The 18395-nt window shown below is 40.1% G+C and overlaps 1 protein-coding gene across 1 annotated transcript in view; it reads left to right on the top strand.

Moving 5' to 3' along the window:
- Window positions 1–14330, top strand: part of ST6GAL2 (ST6 beta-galactoside alpha-2,6-sialyltransferase 2) — an 85342-nt gene extending 71012 nt beyond the window's left edge. The window contains exon 6 of the mRNA XM_050754193.1: window positions 9012–14330. Coding sequence (XP_050610150.1) covers window positions 9012–9283 — 272 coding nt within the window. The 3' untranslated portion in view covers window positions 9284–14330. The remainder of the gene's footprint in view (window positions 1–9011) is intronic.
- Window positions 14331–18395: the final 4065 nt, after the last annotated feature.

Here is an 18395-nt window from a genome sequence, read left to right as displayed (position 1 = left end):
ATACTCCTTCAAATCTTGACCACATCCAGATCTTAGCATTGTTGTAATGAACGAGGCTCCCTCACTGTGAAGCACCACAGCCCAGTGCACGGTGTTCCCTGAATGAAAACACAAATGAATGAATGGGAGGCTGTAATTTATGTCATCTTATAGACTCTCACCTTTGATTTAACTGGTCTCATATGTAGAAGGGTAGCCACCCTCCTGACCTGTCACTTTATGTGTGCACTGTGGCTAAGACCTTAGATTCTACAGAGACCAGAATCAAATCTTGGCCCTACCACTGAATAGCTATATGACCTTGAACAAGTTACCTAGCATCTGTAAACCCCAGTTCCTTCATCTGTAAAATGAAGATACGGATAGTACCTTTAACTTTGAATTATCATGTGCCTAAACACAATAACTAATATTTACTATTCGCTATTATTGTAATGTGTGTCATCTAAAAATTTATGCTAGGTCAAATAAGACTCTTTCCCAAATAGAAAAGGGCTGTTCTTTCATTAAGACCTATAATCAAGGTGAAAATAGACTTTTGTTTTCTTTGCTATTACAGAGATCATATAATTACATCAAACAGGTGTATCATAATGTATGCCTTTGTTAGTTGTTGAGTATTCTGGTTGTTTCAGAGTGCTTGATATTATCAAACAATTATGTTGACAAGTCATTACTATATTTATGTGTTAATATAGATTATGTGCAGTATGTGACTATAGAGGCTTTTCTTTAAACTATTTCCTTAAGATAAATTCCCAGGAGTATTAGTGCCAGTGCAAAGGGTATGACATGCTGATGATTGTTGATAAGAGCTGATATATTGCTTTCCCAAGAATTATGTAGTTGAGTTTCTAATTAGACTCCATGTTTGTCCTGTGGGTTCACAGAAGAAAGGACACTAGTAGATACATTGGATTGGATTGCATGTACTATCTCCTTCTCTAGAGAAGCAATAAAGGAATTCATAAACTTATTATTGGACTGCACATGTATTTTTAAAACCAAAAAGATGTAACATGAATCAGGGTAATTTAGATGATCCATAAGGACTCGTTTCTTTGGAACAACTTCTCCATCTCATTAGCTTCCTTACACTCAGCCCAATGGGAGCTACTTGTTCACATATGAAGAGCATTTCTCTCTTTCATCCCTAGTCGGATAGTAGAGATTTTATCTTGTTATTCAGTGCAATGAAGTCATTTTGAAATGTGCCTGACTGAGGATAAGGAATAATTTTCTTGGAGTCCTGCAGCTTCTATTTTGCCCACGTAATGACATATTTTTATAGGTGAGTGATCTCACCTGGGGTCTTCAAGCATGGCTGGATGGGTTTGCCATCTGCATGCAGTTGGGCATCCAGACACACCAGCAGGCACCAGCCTCACCCACTCTGGCTCCCAGCCTGAGTGCTGACAGGCAAACAGACCTTGTAGCCAGGGGATCCGCCCAACATACACACGGACGTGGAACTCCTTTTTAAGGTACAATTACCAATTCTTTTCATTGCAGAAGCCACCAACACCCCCACCCTGACTTTTTTTTTTTTTTAATGCAACCACTACTCATAATATTATAACTAATATTTCTGAAGTTTACAGGTGCAAACACTGTAATTTCAGGCTAATTTATATATGCACAAGAATAATAGGCTTAAAAACATGTCATAACTTCTTGCTTTTCCATTTTATATTGGTTTTTGCAATCTCATTTTTTAATATGTCACCCAAACTCAGAACATTAGCACAAAATGATAAACTACGGATTGTGTAAAATGTGTCACAGTTTTGTTGGTTAGGAACAACTTTTTGTATTTTCCTGTAAATAATGAATCCTGAGTGTGTGATAACAAGAAATAATGAGCTAAAAATTGACCTTCCAGTATTATTCTTGCATTATACTATTTTGTTTAGGGTGGTAGAGTCTTCTTAAATGACATCAGGTTCGAATTTCCAAAGCATCTTTTAGTTACAAATATTTTCTAGAACTGCCACTTAAAAAGTCACTTTTATCTCTTTAAGAATCTCAGGTGTAGCTCTCATTATTTTCCATTTTATGATTGAATTTAAGGAGAAACCACAGAACAGCTGCTAGAGTTTTATTAGCCTGGCATATTTAATACACTTAGCCTTTCACCCTCACCCCTCATTCAGAAAAGTGTTCTGCAGTGTTCTATTGGTGACTCGTAGAAACTGCTAATTTACTTCATGTGTGAGTTATGTTCAAGTGTTTATTAGAACTGATTTAAACTGGTAGTTTTCCTGTTACTTGTATTATGTTCTGTTTTATATCCATAGCTCATTTTGCTATTTAATGAAAGGCTGTTTCATCAAGGAGAAAATTTTGTTTTTCTCAATGATTTGGGATGTTATTTTAAATATTCTGCCAAGTGAAAAACAAGATAGTTTTGGCATAACCACAGTTAAGCTAAATGCTAAATGATTATACTAGGCTCTGATAACACATCAAATATATCTATATATGCCAATTAAAGATGTATAAAGGAAACCTCAGCCATCTAGAATTTGTGATAATCTGAGCATGTGTCAAAGTTTGCCTTTTATCTAGGTTTTAGAACAAATAAGTGCTCATTCTGCTTATTATGCTGAATCATATAACATGACATTTTATAAAGACCAGTAGAAATGCTTTTTAATTGGTTTGATAATTGTCTTGCATTATACAACGTTTAAAAGCATACAGTTTAGCAAATGAATGCTTCTTGAGTCATAATTGCCTAGAAAATACTAATGCTTATTTTCTTCAAATGAATCCCTCATATGGACTCATTTGTAACAACTGGCCATATAAGAAACTTAACATTCATACCGTTTAAAGATTCTAAACAGCTGGTCCCACACCCATTTGATTGGCTTGGAAAAATAACATTAAAAAGTGTCTAAATCTTGATCTGCCTATCAAAAAGTCCAGCCTCATGTTGAAAGCAGTAAAACTTTTATAAGCGATTAAAGTTGTTAATTTTTGGTAGTCCTTAAACAAAATTACTTAACATAAAAGTTTCTTAAATGCTTTTTAAAAGCTGTCCTTTACTGAATTGCATATTATTAGATGATTTGTATTCTTCTTGCATTTTGGGTAGTCCTGAGCAGACATAAGAGAGGAAATAAAAAAAGAATCAATAACATTTTTAGCATAACCAGATGTGAATTCCCCACATCAATCTGGCATGGGGAAATGATTATGAAGTAATGTGAGACTTTGAATTTGTGCATATATGGTATCAGGGCAGAAAAGACAACATGGCCAGCTTGACTGCTTATCCTCAGGAAGGCGTGCTTGCAAGACTGGCCCTTGGCTGATGTCTGGGAACTTGGATTTTTTGGGAAGGTTCCCACCCCTCTAATTGATAAGCGTTGTTCACTGTGTGTGTACTGTTTATGCAAGAAATGTGTTTTATGCTGCATACTTGCTTTCCTTCCTAGAGTCTGGAATTTTAGTACATGCCAGGCAGAGACTGCTGACATGACCAGTTTCAAATAAAAACACTGAGTACTGAGTCTCTGAAAAGATTCCCTGGTTGGCAACATTTCATTTGTGTTGCTGTCTCCATTATTTCTGGCTGCTATAACAAATACCATAGACTGGATGTCTTAAACAACAGAAAGTTCTGTCTCATGGTTCTGGAGGTGAGAAGTTAGAGAGCAGGCACTGGTCAGTTTGGCTCCGGGTGTGGACTCTCTTCCTGGTTCGGAGACTGAGCCTTCTTGCTGGTTCCACACATGGTGGTGTTGCAGAGAGAAATCATCTCCACAACGTCTTTTCTTACAAAGGCACTAATCCCATTCATGAGGGCTCCACTCACATGACCTAATCACTTCCCAAGGCCTCGCTTCCTAACACCATCACATTAAGGATTAGGAAGGATCTCAACCTTGAGTGGGGGATGGAGACGCATTTGGTTCATAGCAGTTGTCACAATTCAGTGCTGGGGGAATTCAGTCCCTGTGCCATTCCCTGGGAGAGGATTCTTGAGGCTCGCACCTGGTGCCCCCTGGACTGTTTACCCCGTGCACCTTTTGCTTGTGCTGATTTTGCTTTGTATCATTTTGTATAAATCATCATCGTGAGTAAAACTCTGTGCTAGATACTGGGTCTTCCTATTGAATCATTGAAGCTAAGGGTGTGTTGGGAACTGACAGTAACTTAATGGTGGTGACGCAGAGTTCATTTGAGAGCTGTGTGCTGTTGGTAGTCATTTGTGAATGACAAGGCTCAGCATTGGGGCATTGCGGAAGAGGTCTCATGGTAGTTCATAAACATTTTTCTCAGTATGACATTTAGGATACTTTCTTCAAGCCATCCTGAGAATGGTCATGGGCCTTCTACCTGTCATTAAATTTAAAGGTGAAATCTTTAGTTTTGTTTAACTTCGTTTTGTTTTTAAAGAAAGGTGCTCTAAATCTCTGATGATTAGTAACGTGGGCAGTTTGATAGACGTTGAATTTAATTGAGGAGGCCTCAAACAGCACTTAAAGACTCTATTCTTCCCTAATCCTGTCCCCGTTCTGCCTGCCTGCAGTATCTACTCCCCACATACCCCATTCTGAACCATGTAAGAGCTATTATTGTATATGTCCAAACATTGACATCTACCTAGTTCTTTTTTGCAAAGTATGAAGAAATTTATTCTTCAAGTGTTTGTGTATTGCTAAGTACTATTATTAACTCTTAGGAAAATTGATGTGTAGATGGAATGAAATTTAATACTAATAATTTTCACTATTATATGACAGAGTCTGAATCTAAACTCAAATTTATGTGTAACAACAGCCTTAAAGAAAATTAAAAAGCAAAGTATGCATATGCTAAATGAATTGATCATGCTGTCTGAAAAATATTAAAGAATATTCTACATCTTTGACACCATAAATCTCCTTGTCTACCTTTCACATAACGCAATGAGTTTTATTTTTATTACTAGTTTTTTTTTTTTTTTTTGGACAGGATGTCACTCTGTCACTCAGGCTGGAGTGCAGTGGCACAATCATGGCTCACTGCAGCCTCAACCTCTGGACTGAAGTGATCCTGCCACCTCAGCCTCTTAAGTAGCTGGCACCAAAGGCACAAGCCACCATGCCTGGCTGATATTTTTGTATTTTTTTTTTTTTTTTTTTTTTTTTGTAGAGACAGGGTTTCACCATGTTGACCAGGCTGGTCTCAAACTCCTCGGTTCAAGTGATCCACCTGCCTTGACCTCCCAAAGTACTGGGATTACAGGCGTGAGCCACTGCACGCCTTACTCCGTAGTGAGTTTTAAATTAATTTCTTCTTTTTTTTTTTTGGAAGATGCCTCCATACCAATTCCATATCAGTGGCTGCAGCTGGCTGCCACTTAAACACTCAGGGTAGATTCTACTGTTACTTTAATTTTAGGATGCTCCAAGCCATGGTTCATAGTTTCAGGCAGGCACAAGTTCATGAGACTACAAAACAAGATGGAGAAATCATTGTTGCTAAATCTGTATCCAATAGGCAAAGATCAGGAAGAACTGTGCAGAAAACTCAGGTCAAACACCCACTCTCATAGCATCTATTGGCTTTCGATTTGGACTGCCATGAGCTAACTGACAAATCCCTCTATTTCTGAAGCTGAAGAAGTTCTTTTTAAATATAGAGTACTTATATAAGAAAATACTAAAAGTGTACCTATTTACATATATTGAAAGCATAACTATTTGCATAGTCTGTGACAAAATCTATATTGTATATTTAGCAGATAACATGATTTAAGATATAACAGTTAACTAGCAGCAAGAGTAAAATTTGTCTCTGGAAAAACAATCAGATTCAAGCATCTGATAGCTCTCTGAGTCCAAGAGGATAGCAAGGATGTATAGGGAAACTCCCCAGAGTTACTTGGATTTGGTAGCAGTTCAAATCTAGATTAGCTGTCAACATACAGAATGTCTTCCTGCCTATGAGACAACTTAGGGATTCCTCAGCAGTTCTCAAAAAATGTGTGTTCGAACAACCTTTTCTTTAAAGCAGGAGACGAGACCAGCACTGGTCCAGGAACGTGTCTTAATGCTCTGCAACTAGATTACTGTAGAAACTGGAAGGATTTACACACCTTACAGCAATTTCCCATAGCCATGGCATCCAAATAGGTGATCATTTTTCTCATAATTCCTCATTATGGTGTTTTACAAAAGCATTGGTCTGTGATAGTTTGGAGATTTTCTCTAACTGGCCTTTCACCTAAAGGGAATGCTTGTTAAAAATTCAGATTCCTGGACCCCAGCACAAACCAATGGAACCTGAATTTCTGGAAATGAAGACAAGTCCCAGGAACCTGCATTTGATCAAGCTGCCTGTGTCGTTCTTTTCTATGCTGAACTTTGAGGACTACTGCTTTATGGGGAGGACCAACTGCATGGCTAACATACTCCCCTAAGTATAAGATTGGCTTTTGAAAACCATCCAGTTTAAAAGCCAGAGTTGCAAAGGTCACAACTCCAACACAATTGACTCCAGTCCTTATGGATGCCATTGTGTTATTAGCTCATAGAAATGCCCAAGTAGCAAAGAATTGTGGTTTCTGGGTACAGTTCCACTGCTAGGTTATACAGTGACTTTGTGCAAAAGACACCCTTGGAGCCACCTCCCTGCCATGTGCAAGGAAAGTGTTGTAATAAATATATTGATTAATGATGTCCGTGATGAAGTCCACCTCCTTCAATGTGGTTCCTTGTGCAGAGCTGGCAAAGCAGATGTCACACCCAGGTGAGAGGGAGCCCCCGATGCTGGGCAACGCACAGCAACTTGGTCTGTAGCCCCTGATTAGAAAGCATGAAGCTGTCCTCAGCTCCACAGACACAGGCTCTGGGAAAACGTCAGCCACCAGAGAACATTCACACCAGAGCGTTTCTTGTTTGTTTAGGTTTGTCTGTGGGTTGTTTTGTTTTGTTTTGAGACAGAGTCACACTCTGTCGCCCAGGCTGGAGTGCAGTGGTGCAGTCTTGGCTCACTGCATCCTCCACCTCCCAGGCTCAAGTGCTTCTCCTGCCTCAGCCTCTCAAGTAGCTAAGAATACAAGCGCATGCCACCATGCCCAGCTAGTTTTTTGTATTTTTAGTAGAGATGGGATTTCACCACGTCGGCAAGTGACTGGAAATAAAAGAATTTAATTCTCCATGGGCAGATGTCATTCACCATGTGAATTCCTTGTATATGATTTTATGCAGGGGAGAAAAAATGTTTGAGAGCAGTCATTACTAATCAGGAGGCAAACTTTTGACCACCTGCATTCATGTTTCTCCATGGGTGCAGGCACTCCGAGCATCTGGGGGGGTGCTGCTTCCTTGTTCTCAATTGGTGCCACCTGAATGCCTGAATCACATACTTTGGGCTAACCTAAGGGAGCGGCAGCGGCCAGGCAGCCGTGGAAGAAGGAAGGAAAGTGGTAGAAGGACCTGGGAGAAAAGAGGAATTGATCCAGTAACCTGAGGTTCTGACCATCGCTCTTGAGAGCAACTTGACTGCATAGAATTTGAACTGCATAATCCCCTTCTCTTTGTTAAGAGTGTGTTTTACTCTCAACTATGATACCGTATCATGACTCTGACATCTTCTATGCAAGCTATCCTTGCTGTCTCTGGAGCAGTATCCCTTCTCCTGTTTCCTTCTACCAGGCAGCCCCTTGAGCTTCACACTTCTCCACCTTTGGGCAGCCTTTCTGGATCCCCTCAGCAAAATTAGGCCCCTTCTCTCTTCTCTCCCAGTGTCCCTTATACAGGACTCCTCTGATATGAGATTTTTGTGTTGCACACATGGTTGATTAATTAGGGAATATTACTGTCATCTTCAGATAAATATTGGCTATATAACAAGAATAACCATACTGCTTTATGTTTTTTATAACAAGGGATATCCCTTTCAGAAAACAGATAAGCATTTTTTTTTTTAACTTTCAAGTTAATAGTGGCACTGATGGTGTTGAGAAAAGAAAGAAAGCCATTAGTCTAGATCAAGAATAAAATGTACTCAGGCCGGGCGCGGTGGCTCGCGCCTGTAATCCCAGCACTTTGAGAGGCCGAGGTGGGCGGATCACAAGGTCAGGAGATCGACACCATCCTGGCTAAAACAGTGAAATCCTGTCTCTACTAAAAATACAAAAAATTAGCCAGGCGTGGTGGTGGGCACCTGTAGTCCTAGCTACTCAGGAGGCTGAGGGAAGAGAATGGCGTGAATCTGGGAGGTGGAGCTTGCAGTGAGCGGAGATCGCGCCACTGCACTCCAGCCTGGGTGACACAGTGAGACTCTGTCTCAAAAAAAAGAAAAAAAGAATAAAATGTACTCAGTGATGATTAGCTGTTATAGCTGTTTATTTGAAACATGAAAAAATTAAACCTTTAACAGTGATAGTGTAGTGAGAAAAATAATTTTGTTAATATGAATCTTAAACTCTGTGTCCCTCTAACTCCATTTCTTTCCATTCAGAGAACTATAGTATTTTATAAGAGCTGGTCCATTGTACAGTTTTATGTTACAACTTTTCGAACAACTGTATTATAGTCAATTTATAATCAAGCAACTATTTTATAATTTAGTTTTTATGGCATTTGTTTCTTTGGAACGTAACAGTCCCACCAGATGGGACTGTTGCAAACCAGATGGGACATGTGTGTAGAACGTGATATAGGAGACTCTGATTTGGGGGTTGCAAATCTGTCGTTCACTAGAGTGCGGTTCCCTTAAGTTCACTGACTTATTTTCATCTCTCCTTACCAGGCCCACAGTGATAAATTGAATGAGTGAATAGATATATATATATAATATTACATTTTAATATGCACCCATACTCCATGAACTGCATACACACCACTTAATGGAAGTTATAAACATTGCAAATGTAACAATAACAAAAAAGTGAATGCAAAGCAAGTGTCTCTTGCCATGGTCATACCCCATCACCACCACCTCCCCCTACAAAAAAATCATCCCTCTCGTGGAGTTGTTCATTAGGTTCTAATTTTTCGTTTTCATGTCAGGAATCCTCATCATGATGTCCATGTGCAGAGAGGTGCACGTGTACGAATACATCCCGTCCGTGCGGCAGACGGAGCTGTGCCACTACCACGAGCTGTACTACGACGCAGCCTGCACCCTCGGGGCGTACCACCCGCTGCTCTATGAGAAGCTTCTGGTGCAGCGCCTGAACACGGGCACGCAGGGGGATTTGCATCGCAAGGGCAAGGTGGTTCTGCCCGGCTTCCAGACGGTGCACTGCCCTGCACCAAGTCCAGTCATTCCACACTCCTAAAAAGGGTTTCTTGGGAATCAATGTGCAATAAGGTACTACTGTTGTACTCAAAGTCACAAAAGAATACTTGAAGATAGATTTTAGACAATGTAGTTTTGAGTCTTTAAACTGTAATTTAGTGGTGGTCATGAGAATTCTTCACTTTCTAAGCCATTGAGTATTTATTACTGCTTTGAATATAGAAACGGATTTTTTAAAAAGTAGGGCACAAGAAAGATGCAAAACAAAGGCTAGCTAGAAAGAAAACGTGTATGACCATGGGTATGGTACCTCCAGAAATGTTAACAACTTATTCTTCTGCCATGAGTACCCCTCATCAGGGTTGGTTTCAGTAATAGGTTTTGGTGATGCTCCTGGCCACATGAAGTGGTTTATATTTAGAAACATCCAAGTTGAGGGACATCATTTACAGCATCAAGTGTATCACTGATACATGCCTTCATCATTAAATAGCCTACGTTTTATGACAAACACTGAAATTATCACTCAGATGTGTTTAACAGCAAAAATTCCCAGCACATCCTGGCAAATGCTTGTGTTTCCAACCGTTGCATTCTTCATCTCTGCTTCCCATTGCCCACTGAATGCTTTGCTTTCTGTGCGTCAAGACGGAGTTCTAAAACCAGAAAACATCCACCTTGAAAGGTCCAAGAAAAAGCCACATTCCATATAGCACCACAGAGGAGGCCCTTTGTTTCCCTGCAGAATTTCAACCAGGAGCATTAGTATCACATCCACCAGGAGGCACATCACTGGCAAGTAACACAGAATCACGGGGCTGCAGGTGCCCCTGGACACTCCCTGGTTCCGGCTGTTCTGCCTTGTACCTCCTCACCTGCAGATCTACCCCACAGCTTTTGCATAGTCAGTGACACACCTGACAATTGGCACAGCCATGCTGGGGAAGACAGGAGACACCTCGCTCCTTCCAAACTAGAAGGAAAGATTTCGGAGCCGTCACTCTCTGCTTCTAGGGATGCACGCCTGTCTTTATTGTATGAGTTTCTGGCAGGTTTCATCAGCCAGGGGGAGCTCAACAGTGATGAGCACTGAATCTTCACTAAATCTTCCTACAGACATTTAGGAATCCAATCCTTGCTTTCGCAGATATGTTTTGTGTCAGCAGCATGACAAAGCCATATAATTAAATCATTTATGCGAAAGCATTGCTTATTAACAAGGAAAATATCTAGATGCTTCAGAGGGAAAGGCACCTAGAGGGAAAATTTCATCCCAATATGTTAGCTATATTCAGGGTTGATTTTTTTTTTTTTAATCTCAACTGTCACTGATACATGGAACATTTTCTGCCAAGAATATAGTGAAACAGAAACATTTTGTAATACCTTTATTAAACATGCTATGATTTCAATGTATAACCAAAACGTATCTCCATGGTACAGTTAAGACTTGTTGCAGTGACAACAGCAGCTTAATTAAAGGCGTTCTCCCTTGCAAAGTGTATGAATGTCAGGAGAGTTTAGTGGAAAAGTCTTCCTTGTTTCAGGATTGGTTTCTAGACTGTTCTTGGGACTATTTTCTTGAGCAAGAACGGCTTACAGAGACTGGCGGCTTCTGTTTGGTTAGTCTATTCAGCAGATATGGAGCTGAATAACAAGACATCTCCTATAGCTTATTATAATCGTGAAGGAAAAATTGGAAAGTCTTAATCACAACAATATCCAATAAAAGCCCATTTTGAGAGTTTTGTTATTAAGTCTATGAGAAGGGATAGATAACTTTGTCCTATGTATTAACTTATGTCTAAATAGACATGGCTAAGCCATGTTCCTTTCTAATTTATTCTTTTTTTTTTTTTTTTTTTTTTTGAAACGGAGTCTCGTTGTGTCACCCAGGCTGGAGTGCAGTGGTGCCATCTTGGCTCACTGCCAGCTCCACCTCCTGGGTTCACACCATTCTTCTGCCTCAGCCTCCCAAGTAGCTGGGACTACAGGTGCCCGCCACCATGCCTGGCTACTTTTTTGTATTTTTAGTAGAGACAGGGTTTCACCGTGTTAGCCACGATGGTCTCAATCTCCTGACCTTGGGATCTGCCTGTCTTGGCCTCCCAAAGTGCTGGGATTACAGGCGTGAGCCACCCGTGCCCGGCCGTTCCTTTCTAATTTCTTGAAAGAACTTGGTCTCGTCCTTATGTTTACATGTGTGTAATCAGTTCAGCAACTCTGGAATGTGGGTGAGGTGGCTCTGGTGGGTGAATATTACTCCCTACAATCCTTGGATCTTTCTAGATCTTCCCGGCCATTAAATGCCCCTGACTATTGAAGCTCCTTTTATAGTTTTGCGAGTGGATTTACTTGTAGGCATCCTCACTATCCAGCACAATCCCCCTTGGCTGACATGAGAACTTGGTTAGAGGAGAATTTATGGGGGTCAGTGTAAGTATTCAAGTTCAAAAGCCTCAGAACCCCACACTTAAAAGATTTTTAAATAGAATTTTGTTGTAATCATTGTACTTTTAAAATAGTACTTTCAGTTTCACTGAGGTTACAAGAAAGACTGAAGAGTACGACGGAAATTTAATTACAATTTTTGCTTTTATTATAGCCTTAAAGACTCTTGGGAATCAGGGTCTGTTCAACAGTCAGTAAATGTAATACACATATTAATATAGTATTGACTGGGCATTCTTCTATAAAAGTTTAAGTTATTTAACTTCTAAAAAATGTTAGGCAGTTATAGTTAACGTGATGACTACTTCTAGTATTAGCCAAATGGGTCCTAAGTGGCAGTATTTTGCCAGACATTGACTAAATCTTTACATGCCTAAATCCTTACATTTACTGAATTCCAGTAAACACACAGTTCTTCTGTGGAGTAGTTAACAATAAGTGGCAGCTCACTGAATTTCTCCCAGGTTCTGTCTCTTCCAAAATCCTCCATCCTCTCTTATGAAGGGAAGCTGGTAAAAAATCCTCTTGGTGCAAGCCAAAGCTGTTAAGGATTCCTTTTTGCACTCTCAGGACCAACAAACATTCTTTTGTATTTCAAGATAATTTCACCCGTTGTTGTTGTTATCACAAAGAAATAAATTTTGACCAGCAGTGACAATTCAACCACATCTAGACTCTCCCTAACTTATTTCTCCAGCCGGTCACACCAAGCAGGCAGGTAACCTTTAACAGACCTGGTGTTCTCATGGAATACCAATGATCGTCCCAGGGAGCTGACCTTTCCCACTACGTCCTTATAGAGCTGCTCCTACAGAGAACTTTGTGCTCAGGACCAAGGGATGGTCAATTAAAAGTTGCATGTCAGCATCAGGCTTGTGCATTAAAATGGGCAAGGGGGGCTTTTATACATCTTTGAATGACCAGGTATTTCCTTGTCTGCCTGAAGGCAGAGCTTTGAGGAACAGCACTTCCCATGTGTCTGGTCCTCTTGGTCTCTCAGCTAGACACTTAATCAACCCTGGACTCTCCAGTAGTCCTCGGTCATTGTAGCCATAGCATCGGCACAAAAAGAAGTGCTAAAATAATCATTCGCATTTTCAAAATTAGGAAATCAAAGTAGCTGAGTCACTCTCTTACATGTGTATGAGCCAGGTCATTCTGCTGGGACGGATCATACTTATGCTGCTGATTGACTCTTCTAAGCAGTAACACATCTCCTGCATTAATAATTAGGTAGATGCCGTTTGGGTGCATTAAGTGCGATCAGTCTTAGATGAGTGCCAGTATGTGATAGAAGAATTTCATACACACAAATGCCATGATTCAAGTTCTCTCTCCAATTTTTCTTATCGATCAACACGCAGTACATGTGGTCAGTTACCTGGTTGAATTTCTGCTTAGCTGTGGTAAGAGACAGAGAAAGGGAGTGAGGTGGGATCAGGGGAATTATCAGAGAGACATGAGTGAACCTATTGGCCAGGTAGCTTCCAAGTCTGTTCTATTGTATTGTCTGTTTCGATTTCTGACTTTCTGATAGTTTAGAACTCTTACCCAGTGGTTACGTGACTGATCAAGGCAACTCTATCTGGAAATTAATTGTTTAGGTAAAATGTTCCTGAGTTTCAACTTGTCTTTTATACTCTGGATATTCTCATTGTGAGATTATTATGCATGTTTGTGTCACATGGGCATTATTTACACACTTGATAAATGAAAGGTATTTCTCTGTCGGTTCAAGGAAATAAAATGTAAGTTCTTGTTTTATTAAATGAATGAAGCCTTTTGGTTAAAAAAAAGTAATCTAACATGTTTCTGTTCAAACTTGAGCTAATGGAATTTAAAGGAGTAAAGACAATGATCTAGTTCTTAGTATAAAAAGCATACATGTAGTAGATATAGTTATATAATTGTGTATATACATATCTACAAACATGGTTGGTTTCATATTGCTTTTTCATCAATGTTTTTGACTGAAACCTTTACTATAAATTTTATTTTAATTATGTAACCACTAATATTTTAAGAGAAGGAAACAAATGTTATATGTCCTTCTGTTAAAAAAAAAAATTCAGTCCTCCGCCAACCGCTTCCCACACACTCATACTCTGCACATCTTGGATACGTTAAAATGGTCTGACAGAATTATTTAAAAGGCACTGTGTAGGTAGAACACTACCTTAATATTGTATCCTAGTCAGAAGCCTGATTTAACACTGAACTTTGAAGGGAAGCTTAGCTATAGCTCATGGCTTTCAAAGACTAGAAGAAACATTTACTGGTTCTATGGAAAATAGTCTTCTTGCTAGGTAGATTTGAAACAAATTGCACTGGGAGTGTTAAAATCTAACATTTATAAAAAATCCTGTTTTACTCTAGATGAAATACTTAGTTCTTCCAGTGGAAACCAGTGAACTTTTTTAACAGCTTTGGGAATTCTTTTGTATAATAATTTTTAAAATGAAATGTGTACTCTTCAAACTAATTAAGGCTTGAAGTTTTCCAGGAGTCGCATTTTAAAAGTGTTTGTACACATTTTAACACTTTGATATTTTCTATTTTGGTTTTGTATATTTTTATGTATACACAATGTACAGACTTTTTTCTTGTAAATAAAACATGTTTTCATTTGTCTAGAAGTTTCTTGTTTTAATTCATAGAAGTTACACATACAAATGAGCAAGTGGCAAAGTAACAATCCATCCCTAGGAAAACAAATTGTAAAGCTGAAATCTAATTAGAAGACTGAGTGGCAACAGAAGGAACAGCAGCAGGCCTTCAGCCATGAATATGGACGCAGCCTGGGCCTGAAACCACAGGTGGGCGAGTTTTTTTCTTCCAGGGATTAATTGCCACATGCAGGAGAATGAAAGTGGCGAAATCAAGTGGAAAAGGCATATTGAGGCTAACAAATCTTGATGTTGACTTAATAAGCCAGAATTTTGATGAATGCATGGCTTTGGGAGACTTTTCCTCGGCTTGACAGGGCATTCAGTCTTGGAAAACATAAATAAGTTATTTGAGGAAAGTCTAAAGACAGCTGAGTCACCTGCATCCCACCACAATGTCAAATTAGCCTTGATATTTTCATACTTGTGACGTGAAGGGAAAATCAGTTAATTAGGCTCCTGGAAAGAAATTCTCGGTCATTTGCGCTTTCTGTTTAGAATGTGAGGAAATCCTCCAATCAAGGAAGTCTTTGGGGTTTTTGGTGTGAGGACAGTGTGAGCAGGTAGGAAATTCAGAGTCTTCCATCACCTCAAACAGCTGTGCTGAATCAGAGACAACTCCCACCACCTTCGTGCTGTTGTCATATTTCGTTCCCCACAAGATGACCACTTTCTTCCAGGTAATTAAAAGGTAGACCTGGCTACACCAGCCCTGATCGGGAAGGGCTGGAGTAGATCACTGGAAGGATACTATTCCATGTTCTCGGAGAAGCCAGGCATGCGCAAACCCCAGGGACTTTGAGGGGCACACACAGGAGACTTAGTGTCAGCGCTAGATGCTGCTGGGAGGATTCAGAGGAAGAGAAAGGAATTGTATAAGATAAGTTGCACTCACAGACAGCAGGAGCTAGGGGAAGGAGGTGAAGTGAACAGCAGGATAGAGAGAGAAGGCTAAAGTGAGAGGGAGTGAAAAGTAAGTCCAGGGGTCCCAGATGCCATTTGCATATCAAAATCAACGACTCAGAAACAGAACTACCGCACAACCAAAGGCATACCCAGGCAACCCCACTGAATGCACTGAAGTGCTGTGTTCAAGACACCCTGGTGCACACAGCGTGGCAGGGAGAAGGCCCTCCTGCACTAGATCTCTGCAAGCCCCTCATTGCCTAGAGCAGGGGCTGGCCCACAACCTACTTTTGTAAATAAAGTTTTATTGGAACACAGCCACACTCATTCATTCACATGTCTATGGTTGCTTTCACCCTACAAGGGTAGAGTTGAGTTGCAACAGAGACTCTGCAGCCACCATGCCAACCTGGCCCTTTACAGAAATAGTTTGCTGACCTCTGATCGTGAATACAATCTGTGGAAAACTCTAGGCTGGTCTTTTGGTAGATGATGTACATGTAATCATCATAAGACCACCTTCTAAAATAGGTATTATGTTAGCCCAAGAAAGTTGAAGTCAGAGCGGTTAGGTGTCAGCCTCTGACACACAGCCAGGAAATGACAGAGCCAGGCATGCAATCTCTGACTGGCTTCAAAGCCTTTGGTGAGAAGCATTGTGTTAGTCTTCTAACAGCAGCCTTGCTCTGGGATGCTGCCCTAACACTCAAAAATTCTACAGAGGATCATTGTACTTTGAATATTGTGAGAAACTGTGCTTTCAAATTTATGGAGACTAACATTGGGCTTTTCCAGAGGCTTTTCCAGTCCTCTAAATCCCCAGAGCCCCGGAATCTTTCTGAACTGTATGAGTCAGTCAAGTACAATTATTTTGTTATAAGAAGGCAGCCTCTATGATTGTCACAGCCCAATGTAAAGAGTGCCTCTGATGTGGTGTAGAGAACGCAGCTAGGAAAGATTGACATTCCACAAACTCTATGCCCAGCCACTCTCCTAGCTCAATTGTATCATGCTGGAGAAACAGGCAGTACTTAAGAATGAGGAACCCCCTGAGAAACTGATCAGAAAAGTCAAGCAAAAGAAAAATCAATGACTTTGGAAAATATGTCTTCTCTTGTCATTGCTGGCTTACCGTCCCAAGGATGGGGAAAAAAAGGTGATAGAAACAACAACATGCTCTTTAGTTTTTAAAACAATGCTGGCATGAAGAGGTTAAAGAGGGTGTGGGAGAGCCGAGGTGGGTGCTAGAAAACCTAGAAGAAGGCATCCAGGGACCTTGGCCACCCATGTGGGCCCAAGTAGAGGAAGAGCCAGCTGTGATGGTGACTCACGGAACTCATTTTAGGAATATTGTGCAAGTAATTGCATTCTCGGACGACTTTCTTCTAAAAACTACATAGTAGGTATGTGTGAGAAACAAATATTTTTCCCTAACTAAATTTATTTCTTACCTTGAACCCCTTTTCAATGCAAGGTAAAAACTACCCTATTTCATCTAATCTAAGACATCGCAAAGTATAAAATGCACCATTCTTTTGCACTCCAGTACAAAGAAAAACGTAATCAAACTAGAACACGAGTCTCCTGTCCCACTTAGGTGTGCGCTGTGAAGCACAGTAGCCATGAGCCACATGTGAATTTGGCGTAGTTGAAATGTGGCCAGTCCTGAATTGAGGTGTGAAGTGGAAAATACAGGCTGGACTTCCAAGACTTAGTATGAAAAGGTGAATGTAAAATACCTCAATAACTTTGTTATATTGAGTACATGTTGAACTGATATTTTCCATATATTTCTTCAAATAAAAACACGTTACTAAGATTAATTTTGACGTTCTTTTTTATATCTTTGAACATGCTTACTAGAAGATTTAAAATTGTCTGCTCACATTGTATTTCCAGCAAACAATAGTAGCTTCGAACTTCCATATTTGTTGAAAAACCATTTTAGACTTATTTAGGCATAGATTTTTCATTACATATCACCAAGGGTTACAAAGGAAAGCACAATATGTGTGAAACTAGTGATTTAAATTTTTCCTAAAACATTTATACTTACAGTAGTTCTCTTCTGAATCACTTTTTGAAGAAGTCATTAATTACTATGCTTTCTTCCTTTTTCTCTTTCTTTTTTTTTTTTTTCAGACACAGTTTTCACTCTTTTTGCCCAGGCTGGAGGGCAGTGGTGCAATCTTGGCACAGTACAACTTCTGCCTCCTGGGTCCACGTGATTCTCCTGCCTCAGCCTCCTGAGTAGCTAGGATTACAGGCTTGTGCCACCATGCCTGGTTAATTTTGTATTTTTAGTAGAAACAGGGTTTCATCATGTTGGTCCGGCTGGTCTTGAACTCCTGACCTCAAGTGATCCACCTACCTCAGCCTCCCAAAGTGCTGGGAATACAGGCACGAGACACCGTGCGCAGCCAATTGCTATGATTTTTTTTCTATCCCAAATTGTCTTCTGCACCATCAGAAGCAATGACAATGCACTACTTTTAAAGAGCACTCCATGACTGTTTCCAGAATTTTCTTCTAAGCTACTGATACATTCTGTAATTATAACCATCAGTATGCCTGAAGATCAACAAAGCAAATTTCTGAGCTAAGAATGATAATTTATTCCTCGAATTTACAATTTTTCTTCATTTGTGACTTAATAGTTTTGTCATTTCCTGGCATCATTAGCAGACAACAGTAGGGGCCAACGGCTTAAGAGAAAAATATGGATGGTATACTTTACATTGAGAAAAATTTAGCAATTATCGTAGTTTTTACACCTGTAAATTAGGAAATGATTACTATATTAATAAAGCAAGTTGTTGTTGTAACAACTCCCAAGTATAAAATTTGGGTTGTGCATCCATGATAGTTCAATAGAGTGCTTGGTCAACATCCTTCCACATGGGGAATGCAGATACAGGTTTCTACACCTTGAGGCTCTTCCCCCTGCCTGAAGGCTGCAGCGCCCCCCATTGCAGCCTCTGCATGAGCCACCAGATGGGGAGAGAGCTGCAGGACCTCTTGGACACTTCCAGGCCTAGCCTGGGATGATATGCAGGACTTCTGCCCACTGTGCTGAAATCAATCACATGCTAGTTATGTGACCTTGTATATTACCTGATTTGGAAGATG

The sequence above is a fragment of the Macaca thibetana genome, chromosome 13, assembly GCF_024542745.1.
Source record: "Macaca thibetana thibetana isolate TM-01 chromosome 13, ASM2454274v1, whole genome shotgun sequence".
NCBI classification, from domain to species: Eukaryota; Metazoa; Chordata; class Mammalia; order Primates; family Cercopithecidae; genus Macaca; species Macaca thibetana.
Note: the sequence above shows the minus strand (reverse complement) of the source record. Positions and strands in the feature narration are given on the sequence as shown.